The sequence below is a fragment of the Pempheris klunzingeri genome, unplaced genomic scaffold (genome assembly GCF_042242105.1).
Source record: "Pempheris klunzingeri isolate RE-2024b unplaced genomic scaffold, fPemKlu1.hap1 Scaffold_50, whole genome shotgun sequence".
NCBI lineage: Eukaryota > Metazoa > Chordata > Actinopteri > Acropomatiformes > Pempheridae > Pempheris > Pempheris klunzingeri.
In genome coordinates this window covers 290,001-302,500 of record NW_027254954.1, presented here as the reverse complement: position 1 = coordinate 302,500, position 12,500 = coordinate 290,001, and the positions used below count along the sequence as shown (strand labels likewise).

General features: G+C 48.5%; 1 protein-coding gene across 1 annotated transcript in view; it reads right to left on the bottom strand.

Annotated features, from left to right (window-relative positions):
- The window catches only part of LOC139224737 (platelet-derived growth factor receptor beta-like), a 23,092-nt gene that overhangs the window by 4,524 nt on the left and 6,068 nt on the right, over nucleotides 1-12,500 (bottom strand). The window contains exons 7-22 of the mRNA XM_070856041.1: nucleotides 11,666-11,747; nucleotides 11,473-11,547; nucleotides 9,254-9,437; nucleotides 9,029-9,144; nucleotides 8,635-8,746; nucleotides 8,451-8,553; nucleotides 8,247-8,355; nucleotides 7,068-7,162; nucleotides 6,729-6,861; nucleotides 6,389-6,493; nucleotides 6,130-6,234; nucleotides 4,259-4,361; nucleotides 3,555-3,676; nucleotides 3,265-3,377; nucleotides 330-452; nucleotides 100-211 (exon numbers count right to left, since the gene is read on the bottom strand). Coding sequence (XP_070712142.1) covers nucleotides 100-211; nucleotides 330-452; nucleotides 3,265-3,377; nucleotides 3,555-3,676; nucleotides 4,259-4,361; nucleotides 6,130-6,234; nucleotides 6,389-6,493; nucleotides 6,729-6,861; nucleotides 7,068-7,162; nucleotides 8,247-8,355; nucleotides 8,451-8,553; nucleotides 8,635-8,746; nucleotides 9,029-9,144; nucleotides 9,254-9,437; nucleotides 11,473-11,547; nucleotides 11,666-11,747 — 1,792 coding nt within the window. The remainder of the gene's footprint in view (nucleotides 1-99; nucleotides 212-329; nucleotides 453-3,264; nucleotides 3,378-3,554; nucleotides 3,677-4,258; nucleotides 4,362-6,129; nucleotides 6,235-6,388; nucleotides 6,494-6,728; nucleotides 6,862-7,067; nucleotides 7,163-8,246; nucleotides 8,356-8,450; nucleotides 8,554-8,634; nucleotides 8,747-9,028; nucleotides 9,145-9,253; nucleotides 9,438-11,472; nucleotides 11,548-11,665; nucleotides 11,748-12,500) is intronic.

Below are 12,500 nucleotides of genomic sequence, written 5' to 3'. Positions count from 1 at the left end.
GGTTTATACAGTTTTAGACTGATCTATACTATTTTATACTGTTCTGTTTATACCAGTTTATAATTGTTTAGACTGTTTTTACTGGTTTACACTGGTTACCCAGGGAGAAGATCTCCCAGAGAAGGACTCCGTAGGACCAGACGTCACTCTGGGAGCTGTAGATGTTCTCAAAGATGCTCTCAGGAGCCATCCACTTCACCGGCAAGAAGCTCTGAACATGAAAATCACACATGTGAAAGATTTTATACAAACAGACCTTAACTTTGGATGATCAACATGTCTGGTCACTAAAGCCATGTTAGTGAAGTTAACTGGTCTGGTTAACTGACGTTTCCTTTGGCGACGTAGTCCTGGTCCTTCATCAGGTCCCGGGCCAGACCGAAGTCACAGACCTTCACCAGCTTCCCCTCACACACCAGGATGTTCCTCGCTGCCAGGTCTCTGTGGACACACTGTGGGACACGTCAACACAACATCAGGATACGTCAACACAACATCAGGACACGTCAACACAACATCAGGACATGTCAACACGACATCAGGACATGTCAACACGACATCAGGACACGTCAACACAACATCAGGACACGCCATCAGGACACGTCAACACAACATTAGGACATGTCAACACGACATCAGGACACGTCAACACAACATCAGGACATGTCAACACGACATCAGGACACGTCAACACAACATCAGGACATGTCAACACGACATCAGGACACGCCATCATGACACGTCAACACAACATTAGGACATGTCAACACGACATCAGGACACGTCAACACAACATCAGGACACGTCAACACGACATTAGGACATGTCAACACAACATTAGGACATGTCAACACGACATCAGGACACGTCAACACGACATTAGGACATGTCAACACAACATTAGGACATGTCAACACGACATCAGGACACGTCAACACAACATCAGGACACGTCAACACAACATTAGGACATGTCAACACGCCATCATGACACGTCAACACAACATTAGGACATGTCAACACGACATCAGGACACGTCAACACAACATCAGGACACGTCAACACAACATCAGGACATGTCAACACAACATCAGGACACGCCATCATGACACGTCAACACAACATTAGGACATGTCAACACGACATCAGGACACGTCAACACAACATCAGGACACGTCAACACGACATCAGGACACGCCATCAGGACACGCCAACACAACATCAGGACATGTCAACACGACATCAGGACACGTCAACACGACATCAGGACACGTCAACACAACATCAGGACACGCCATCAGGTCACGTCAACACAACATCAGGACACGTCAACACAACATCAGGACACGTCATCAGGACACGTCATCACAACATCAGGACACGTCAACACAACATCAGGACATGTCAACACAACATCAGGACACGTCATCAGGACACGTCAACACAACATCAGGACACGTCAACACAACATCAAGACATGTCAACACGTCATCAGGACACGCCATCATGACACGTCAACACAACATCAGGACATGTCAACACGACATCAGGACACGTCAACACTACATCAGGACATGTCAACACGTCATCAGGACACGCCATCATGACACGTCAACACAAAATTAGGACATGTCAACACGACATCAGGACACGTCAACACAACATCAGGACACGTCAACACAACATCAGGACATGTCAGGACACGTCAACACGACATCAGGACATGTCAACACAACATCAGGACACGACATCAGGATATGTCAACACAACATCAGGACATGTCAACACGTCATCAGGACACGACATCAGGATACGTCAACACGTCATCAGGACATGTCAACACGTCATCAGGACACAACATCAGGACACGTCATCAGGACACGTCAACACAACATCAGGACATGTCAACACAGCATCAGGACATCAGGACACGTCAACACAACATCAGGACATGTCAACACAACATCAGGACAGGTCATCAGGACACGTCAACACAACATCAGGACATGTCAACACACCATCAGGACATCAGGACACGTCAACACAACATCAGGACATGTCAACACAACATCAGGACATGACATCAGGACACATCAACACAACATCAGGACACGACATCAGGATATGTCAACACAACATCAGGACACGTCAACACGTCATCAGGACACGTCAACAGGACACGTCATCAGGGCACGTCAACAGGACACGTCAACACAACATCAGGACACGTCAACACAACATCAGGACATGTCAACACAACATCAGGACACGTCATCAGGACACGTCAACACAACATCAGGACATGTCAACACGACATCAGGACACGTCAACACGTCATCAGGACACGCCATCATGACACGTCAACACAAAATTAGGACATGTCAACACGACATCAGGACACGTCAACACAACATCAGGACACGTCAACACAACATCAGGACATGTCAGGACACGTCAACACGACATCAGGACATGTCAACACAACATCAGGACACGACATCAGGATATGTCAACACAACATCAGGACATGTCAACACGTCATCAGGACACGACATCAGGATACGTCAACACGTCATCAGGACATGTCAACACGTCATCAGGACACAACATCAGGACACGTCATCAGGACACGTCAACACAACATCAGGACATGTCAACACAGCATCAGGACATCAGGACACGTCAACACAACATCAGGACATGACATCAGGACACATCAACACAACATCAGGACACGACATCAGGATATGTCAACACAACATCAGGACACGTCAACACGTCATCAGGACACGTCAACAGGACACGTCATCAGGGCACGTCAACAGGACACGTCAACACAACATCAGGACACGTCAACACAACATCAGGACATGTCAACACAACATCAGGACACGTCATCAGGACACGTCAACACAACATCAGGACACGTCAACACAACATCAGGACACGTCAACACGTAATCAGGACACGTCAACAGGACACGTCAACACAACATCAGGACACGTCATCAGGACACGTCAACACAACATCAGGACATGTCATCAGGACACGTCAACACAACATCAGGACACGTCATCAGGACGCGTCAACACAACATCAGGACACGTCAACACGTCATCAGGACACGTCAACAGGACACGTCAACACAACATCAGGACACGTCAACACAACATCAGGACATGTCATCAGGACACATCATCAGGACACTTCAAAATTTCATCAGGACACGACAACGCAACATCAGGACACGTCATCGTGATCGTACCTTTCTGGAGGACAGGAAGTCCATGGCCTGAGAGACCTGGAAGGAGAAGCCGAGGAGGTCACTGAGAGTCAGAAGAGGAGAATCACTGAGGAGCAGAGACGCCTCCTGGTGGTCTGAAAGAGAGACAGGTCAAACAGAGAGACAGATCAGACAGAGAGAAAGAGAGAGACGGGTCAGAGACAGGCAGGCAGTTTCAAACTTTCTTCTACGCAGCAGCAGGTTAGTCTCAGTGGTGTATAGTGGTCGTGTGACACAGGTGCCGCACCCGTAACCTGAACTGCGTGAATCACCTGCTGCCGTGAAGGGTGTCTCGTACACGGTTGGCTCCACGTCGGCGTAGCTGAGCTCCTTCATGGCCACATACTGAGCGCCGTCCTCCTGATTCATGTCCATGTAACCCCCATCACTGTCACTGTGGGGGGGCAGTCAGTCAGTATGGGGGGGGCACAGTTGATATGGGGGGTATGATTCAGTCTGTGTGTGTGTGTTTGTGTGTGTGTGTGTGTGTGTGTGTGTGTGTATGTCTGTGTGTGCGTGTGTGTGTGTGTGTGTGTGTGTGTGTGTGTGTGTGTGTGTGTCTGTGTGTGTGTGTGTCTGTGTGTGTATGTGTGTGTGTGTGTGTGTGTGTGTCTGTGTGTGTGTCTGTGTGTTTGTGTCTGTGTGTATGTGTGTCTGTGTGTGTGTGTGTTTGTGTGTGTGTGTCTGTTTGTGTGTGTGTGTGTGTGTGTGTCTGTTTGTGTGTGTCTGTGTGTGTGTGTGTGTGTGCGTGTCTGTGTGTCTGTTTGTGTGTTTGTGTGTGTGTGTGTGTGTGTGTGTGTGTGTCTTTCTGTCTGTGTGTCTGTTTGTGTGTGTGTGTGTGTGTCTGTTTGTGTGTGTGTGTGTGTGTGTGTCTGTTTGTGTGTGTCTGTGTGTCTGTTTGTGTGTGTGTGTGTGTGTGTGTGTGTCTTTCTGTCTGTGTGTCTGTTTGTGTGTGTGTGTGTGTGTGTGTGTTGACCTCTTGGTGTTTGTGTCACTCTGTAGGAAGGTGTGCTTGTTCCTCTGCAGGTAGTTCACCAGGTCTCCATGACAACAGAATTCAGTGATCAGATAGACAGGACCTGGACAGACAGAGAGTCAGAAAGACAGACAGTGTGTCCTGTATATTGGTCTTTCTCTCTGTCTGTCTCTCTCTGTGTCTCTCTGTTTACCTGTCTGTTTCTCTGTCTGTCTGCCTGTCTGTGTCTCTTTCTGCCTGTCTTTCTCTTTCTCTGCCTGTCTCTCTGTTTACCTGTCTGCCTCTCTCTCTGCCTGCCTGTCTGTCTCTCTGTGATCAGAGTCTGGGTGTCTCTGAGGTCGGTGTGATTCACATCTGATTCGTCGATCCAGCGATGATCCACAGAAAAGCAACATCAAGATGAAACAGACGTCACCTGATACAGTTCAGTCCCACTGTGGGCCCCTTGAGTCAGGGTTAGTTTAGGGTAGTTTAAGGATTAGTCAGGGTTAGTTTAGGATAGTTTATGATTAGTCAGGGTTAGTTTAGGGTAGTTTAAGGATTAACCAGGTTAGTTTAGGATAGTTTAAGGATTAGTCAGGTTAGTTTAGGGTAGTTTAAGGATTAGCCAGGTTAGTTTAGGATAGTTTAAGGATTAGTCAGGGTTAGTTTAGGGTAGTTTAAGGATTAGTCAGGTTAGTTTTGGATAGTTTAAGGATTAGTCAGGGTTAGTTTAGGGTAGTTTAAGGATTAGTCAGGTTAGTTTAGGGTAGTTTAAGGATTAGCCAGGTTAGTTTAGGATAGTTTAAGGATTAGTCAGGGTTAGTTTAGGGTAGTTTAAGGATTAGTCAGGTTAGTTTTGGATAGTTTAAGGATTAGTCAGGGTTAGTTTAGGGTAGTTTAAGGATTAGTCAGGTTAGTTTTGGATAGTTTAAGGAATAGTCAGGGTTAAGTTTCGGGTAGTTTAAGGATTAGTCAGGGTTAGTTTAGGATAGTTTAAGGATTAGTCAGGTTAGTTTATGGTAGTTTAAGGATTAGTCAGGTTAGTTTAGGGTAGTTTATGATTAGTCAGGGTTAGTTTAGGGTAGTTTAAGGATTAGTCAGGTTAGTTTAGGGTAGTTTATGATTAGTCAGGGTAGTTTAGGATAGTTTAAGGATTAGTCAGGTTAGTTTAGGATAGTTTATGGATTAGTCAGGTTAGTTTAGGGTAGTTTATGATTAGTCAGGGTTAGTTTAGGGTAGTTTAAGGATTAGTCAGGTTAGTTTAGGGTAGTTTATGATTAGTCAGGGTTAGTTTAGGATAGTTTTAGGATTAGTCAGGTTAGTTTAGGATAGTTTATGGATTAGTCAGGTTAGTTTTGGATAGTTTAAGGAATAGTCAGGGTTAGTTTAGGGTAGTTTAAGGATTAGTCAGGGTTAGTTTAGGATAGTTTAAGGATTAGTCAGGTTAGTTTAGGGTAGTTTAAGGATTAGTCAGGTTAGTTTAGGGTAGTTTATGATTAGTCAGGGTTAGTTTAGGGTAGTTTATGATTAGTCAGGGTTAGTTTAGGATAGTTTAAGGATTAGTCAGGTTAGTTTAGGATAGTTTATGGATTAGTCAGGGTTAGTTTAGGGCAGTTTAAGGATTAGTCAGGTTAGTTTAGGATAGTTTATGGATTAGTCAGGGTTAGTTTAGGATAGTTTAAGGATTAGACAGGGTTAGTTTAGGGTAGTTTATGGATTAGTCAGGGTTAGTTTAGGGTAGTTTAAGGTTGAGCCAGGGTTAGTTTAGGATAGTTTAAGGATTAGTCAGGGTTAGTTTAGGGTAGTTTATGGATTAGTCAGGGTTAGTTTAGGATAGTTTACAGATGAGTCGGGTTAGTTTAGGGTTGAATCAGGGTTAAAATGTAGACCTCCTCTTGTGCTCGCTCCCAGCAGATTGACAACATTCAGGTGAGGACCAAGATGAACCAAAACCTTCAACTCCGACATCAGAGACTGAACTCCACCACTGCTGGCTGAACACACACACATAAAAAAAACACACACAATATTTAATTTTTAATGATTTCAGGCCAAACATATCTATATAATCAATCAGACAGACAGGTCAGGGAGACAGGCAGACAGGTCATAGAGACAGACACGTCAGAGAGACAGACAGGTACGCACGTTTGACCATCTTGACGGCAACTTTAGTTGTAGAATGAGAGTGAAGCAAACCGGAGACGGTTGCCTCGACAACACATCCAAAAGCACCTGAACCCAACACCTGACCTGGAGACAGACAGACAGACAGACAGAGACAGACAGGGTGAGACTGCTGCTGACACACTAATGGGATTTAAATGTTCTTATGAATCTGATGAGTTGTCATTGTCTCACTAAGAGTTTGATGGTTTTATCATCATCAGACCAAAGACCAAAGCAGGATGTGATGTCATGAATCAGGACTAGTTAGGACTAGTGTACTCAGAGTATTACCCAGTACTACGTGGGCTCAGAATATTACCCAGTACTACGTGGTCTCGGGGGACCTCCCAGGTGGCGCTGTAGGGTAGGTGGGCAGGGTCCAGGTAGGTGTACTGCCGTCCGTCAGGACTCACTGACTCAATCACCTTCCAACGAACTTCATAACGAGGTTTCTAGCAAGCAGGAAGAGAGCATCTGAACGCCTCGTGTTGTCATGGCAACCTGGAAACAGTACTACTTTGACTACTACTACAATACTGCTTAATGTCAGAGTAATAATACAACTAGAACTACAGTGCTACTACTGAGCAGTACTGACAGTACTAATAACATTGTTACTAACAGTACTACAAACAGTACTGCTACAGTGGATACTGACTTTTCTCCAGAGGAGGATGAGGATGATGAGGAAGATGATGGTGATGACGACCAGAACCAAAACAGCTGCCAAGACCGCAACCTGAGACAGGAGAGCTGGAGACAGGTGAAGAGAGAGAGACAGGTGGAGAGAGAGAGAGTTTTGTAAAATAAATTAGACAAACGAATCATGTACTACAGTTGGACACTATCCGCAGGTCTGTGTTATAGAGTAGTAGTGCAGTACTACTGCAGTACTACTGCAGTAGTAGTGCAGTCGTAGTGCAGTAGTACTGCAGTCGTAGTGCAGTAGTACTGCAGTCATAGTGCAGTAGTACTGCAGTCATAGTGCAGTAGTACTGCAATCGTAGTGCAGTACTGCAGTCGTAGTGCAGTAGTACTGCAGTCGTAGTGCAGTAGTGCAGTCATAGTGCAGTAGTACTGCAGTCATAGTGCAGTAGTGCAGTCATAGTGCAGTAGTACTGCAGTCATAGTGCAGTACTGCAGTCATAGTGCAGTAGTACTGCAATCATAGTGCAGTAGTGCAGTCATAGTGCAGTAGTGCAGTAGTACTGCAGTCATAGTGCAGTAGTACTGCAATCATAGTGCAGTAGTACTGCAGTCATAGTGCAGTAGTGCAGTCATAGTGCAGTAGTACTGCAGTCATCGTGCAGTACTGCAGTCATAGTGCAGTAGTACTGCAATCATAGTGCAGTAGTACTGCAGTCATAGTGCAGTAGTACTGCAGTCGTAGTGCATTAGTACTGCAGTCGTAGTGCAGTCATAGTGCAGTAGTACTGCAGTTGTAGTGCAGTCATAGTGCAGTAGTACTGCAGTCGTAGTGCAGTCATAGTGCAGTAGTAGTGCAGTAGTACTGCAGTTGTAGTGCAGTCATAGTGCAGTAGTACTGCAGTCGTAGTGCAGTCATAGTGCAGTAGTACTACAGTCATAGTGCAGTAGTACTGCAGTCATAGTGCAGTAGTACTGCAGTCATAGTGCAGTAGTACTGCAGTCGTAGTGCAGTCATAGTGCAGTAGTACTGCAGTCATAATGCAGTAGTACTGCAGTCGTAGTGCAGTCATAGTGCAGTAGTACTGCAGTCGTAGTGCAGTAGTAGTGCAGTCATAGTGCAGTAGTACTGCAGTCGTAGTGCAGTAGTAGTGCAGTCATAGTGCAGTAGTACTGCAGTATCAGTACGTACAGTTGGACAGTATCCGCAGGTCTCGGACTCGTCGTCCTGCAGAGTTTTTGGCTTCACAGCGAACAGCTGACAAAGATGTGAGACTGTGGAGAGTCAACACACTGCGTACCTGCACAGGTACACATACGCACACACAGACTGTCAATCATCCCCGTAGCTCCTCCTCTCTGATGATATCATTGTGATGATCATGTCACCAGCTACCTGGGTGACGCCCCTCCCCTCCACCTCTGTGACGTTCTCCTGCAGAGCCCCGCCCTCTGAGGTTGCTGATTGGCTCCTCCAGCCCCCCGTCAAGTTACTGCACCTGCCGGAGTCAAACATGGTTACCATGGCAACATACCTGCTGCGGCAGTGTGTGTTTACCTGTGTGTGTGTGTGTGTTTACCTGTGTGAGCTGTGACATGTGTACCAGGTAAGAGATGGGGATGGAGCTCCTTCGCTGATACACACCACCGCCTTACTGCCGAGCTCCGACAGAGACGTGATCCTGGGGGGCGCTGCACACACACACACAGGTAAACACACACACACACGCACAGGTAAACACACACACACACAAATACACACGCACACACACACGCGCACACACACACGCACACACACACACACGCGCACACACACAAGCACACACACACACACGCGCACACACACACGCACACACATGCACACGCGCACACACACACACGCGCGCACACACACACGCACGCACACACACACGCACGCACACACACACACACACGCGCACACACACACGCACACACATGCACAGGTAAACTGACCTTTGACCTTTAAGACAAAGACGAGCTCGCTGACGTCGTCGTCGTTGAAAACCGTCGCTGTGTAACTTCCTGTTTGATCCATCTGGACTCGTACTAACGTCAGCGTGCTCACATACCTGAACATCAGTCAATCAGACAGACAGACAGGTAAACGGTCTCTCTCTCAGTGTCTGCAGTATCTCTACAGGTGTGACGTCACTTCCTGTTAGCTGGCCTCAGGTGTACCTGCTTCCTGTCAGATGTGTGGTGGTGATGGAGGTGGTTTCTGTGGCGATGGTCTGGTTGTCTTTGGTCCAGAGGACGGAGGGGGGCGGATGGGCGTCGACCTCCAGGCTGAACTCCACCGTGTGGTGGAGGAGGGACGACAGGTTGGTCTCACCCGACGGCCACAGGTAGACGTAACCCCGGTCTGCAGAGGGGGGAGCAGAAGACAGGTTACCTGTCTGTCTGTGAAACAGTAAACAGTCTGCATCTGTACAGCTCCTCTCTAGTCATTTCAACCACTCTGCGCTTTTCCATCACATCCTCATTCACACATCATTCATCCATCCAGGAGGAACCTCAGCGGACTGTTCCTTCACACATCATCCATCCAGGAGGAACCTCAGTGGACTGTTCCTTCACACATCATCCATCCAGGAGGAACCTCAGCGGACTGTTCCTTCACACATCATTCATCCATCCAGGAGGAACCTCAGTGGACTGTTCCTTCACACATCATCCATCCAGGAGGAACCTCAGCGGACTGTTCCTTCACACATCATTCATCCATCCAGGAGGAACCTCAGCAGACTGTTCCTTCACACATCATCCATCCAGGAGGAACCTCAGCGGACTGTTCCTTCACACATCATTCATCCATCCAGGGGGAACCTCAGCGGACTGTTCCTTCACACATCATTCATCCATCCAGGAGGAACCTCAGCGGACTGTTCCTTCACACATCATTCATCCATCCAGGAGGAACCTCAGCGGACTGTTCCTTCACACATCATCCATCCAGGAGGAACCTCAGCGGACTGTTCCTTCACACATCATCCATCCAGGAGGAACCTCAGCGGACTGTTCCTTCACACATCATTCATCCATCCAGGAGGAACCTCAGCGGACTGTTCCTTCACACATCATCCATCCAGGAGGAACCTCAGCGGACTGTTCCTTCACACATCATTCATCCATCCAGGAGGAACCTCAGCAGACTGTTCCTTCACACATCATCCATCCAGGAGGAACCTCAGCGGACTGTTCCTTCACACATCATTCATCCATCCAGGAGGAACCTCAGCGGACTGTTCCTTCACACATCATTCATCCATCCAGGAGGAACCTCAGCGGACTGTTCCTTCACACATCATCCATCCAGGAGGAACCTCAGCGGACTGTTCCTTCACACATCATCCATCCAGGAGGAACCTCAGCGGACTGTTCCTTCACACATCATTCATCCATCCAGGAGGAACCTCAGCGGACTGTTCCTTCACACATCATCCATCCAGGAGGAACCTCAGCGGACTGTTCCTTCACACATCATTCATCCATCCAGGAGGAACCTCAGTGGACTGTTCCTTCACACATCATTCATCCATCCAGGAGGAACCTCAGCAGACTGTTCCTTCACACATCATCCATCCAGGAGGAACCTCAGCGGACTGTTCCTTCACACATCATTCATCCATCCAGGAGGAACCTCAGCGGACTGTTCCTTCACACATCATTCATCCATCCAGGAGGAACCTCAGCGGACTGTTCCTTCACACATCATCCATCCAGGAGGAACCTCAGCGGACTGTTCCTTCACACATCATTCATCCATCCAGGAGGAACCTCAGCGGACTGTTCCTTCACACATCATTCATCCATCCAGGAGGAACCTCAGCAGACTGTTCCTTCACACATCATCCATCCAGGAGGAACCTCAGCGGACTGTTCCTTCACACATCATTCATCCATCCAGGAGGAACCTCAGCGGACTGTTCCTTCACACATCATTCATCCATCCAGGAGGAACCTCAGCGGACTGTTCCTTCACACATCATCCATCCAGGAGGAACCTCAGCGGACTGTTCCTTCACACATCATCCATCCAGGAGGAACCTCAGCAGACTGTTCCTTCACACATCATTCATCCATCCAGGAGGAACCTCAGCGGACTGTTCCTTCACACATCATCCATCCAGGAGGAACCTCAGCGGACTGTTCCTTCACACATCATCCATCCAGGAGGAACCTCAGCGGACTGTTCCTTCACACACATTCACAGACTGAAGCTGCTTCAGGACCAGGTGGGAGTTCAGTGTCTCCAAGGACACTTCGACATAGCCGTCTGATTGGGGATGACCCACTGTTCCTCTGAGCCACAGTCGCACCCTGTCTGTCTGACTATCTCACTACATGTATGTCTGTCTACCTGTCTCTCTGTGTAACTGTCTGTCTGTCTGACTTACCCAGTACCGTCACTGTGATGTTTTTCCTCACAGATCGTTCCTGCATCGTCTCCTGCACCTCACACACATACACACCTATGGGAAACACACACACACGTCGGTTCTTCATTACCATAGCAACAGATTGATGCCACTAACGAGCTGTTCAGCAGGTGAGACAGAACAGGTGAGCACACGTCCCACAGTGACCTACCGGAGTCGGCCAGGGTTGCAGAGGAGATGTTAACAAAGGAGCGGATCCGACTGGGCAGGAAGTCTGTCACAGGTTCGATCTCCTGAAGCAGCACAAGAACAACGGTGAAACGAGACAGACAGGGGGACAGAGAGACAGGCAGGGGGACAGAGAGACAGGCAGGGGGACACAGAGACAGGCAGGGGGACACAGAGACAGGCAGGGGGACACAGAGACACGCAGGGGGACACAGAGACAGGCGGGGGGACAGAGAGACAGACAGTGGGACAGAGAGACAGACAAGTGGACAGTGAGACAGGCAAGGGGACAGAGAGACAGGCAGGGGGACACAGAGACACGTAGGGGGACAGAGAGACAGGCAAGGGGACAGAGAGACAGACAGGGGGCAGAGAGACACGCAGGGGGACAGAGAGACAGACAAGGGGACAGAGAGACAGACAAGTGGACAGAGAGACAGGCAAGGGGACAGAGAGACAGACAGGGGGCAGAGAGACACGCAGGGGGACAGACAGACAGGCAGGGGGGCAGAGAGACAGACAGGGGGGCAGAGAGACAGGCAGGGGGACACAGAGACACGCAGGGGGACACAGAGACAGGCGGGGGGACACAGAGACAGACAGTGGGACAGAGAGACAGACAAGTGGACAGTGAGACAGGCAAGGGGACAGAGAGACAGGCAGGGGGACACAGAGACAGGCAGGGGGACACAGAGACACGCAGGGGGACACAGAGACAGGCGGGGGGACAGAGAGACAGACAGTGGGACAGAGAGACAGACAAGTGGACAGTGAGACAGGCAAGGGGACAGAGAGACAGGCAGGGGGACACAGAGACA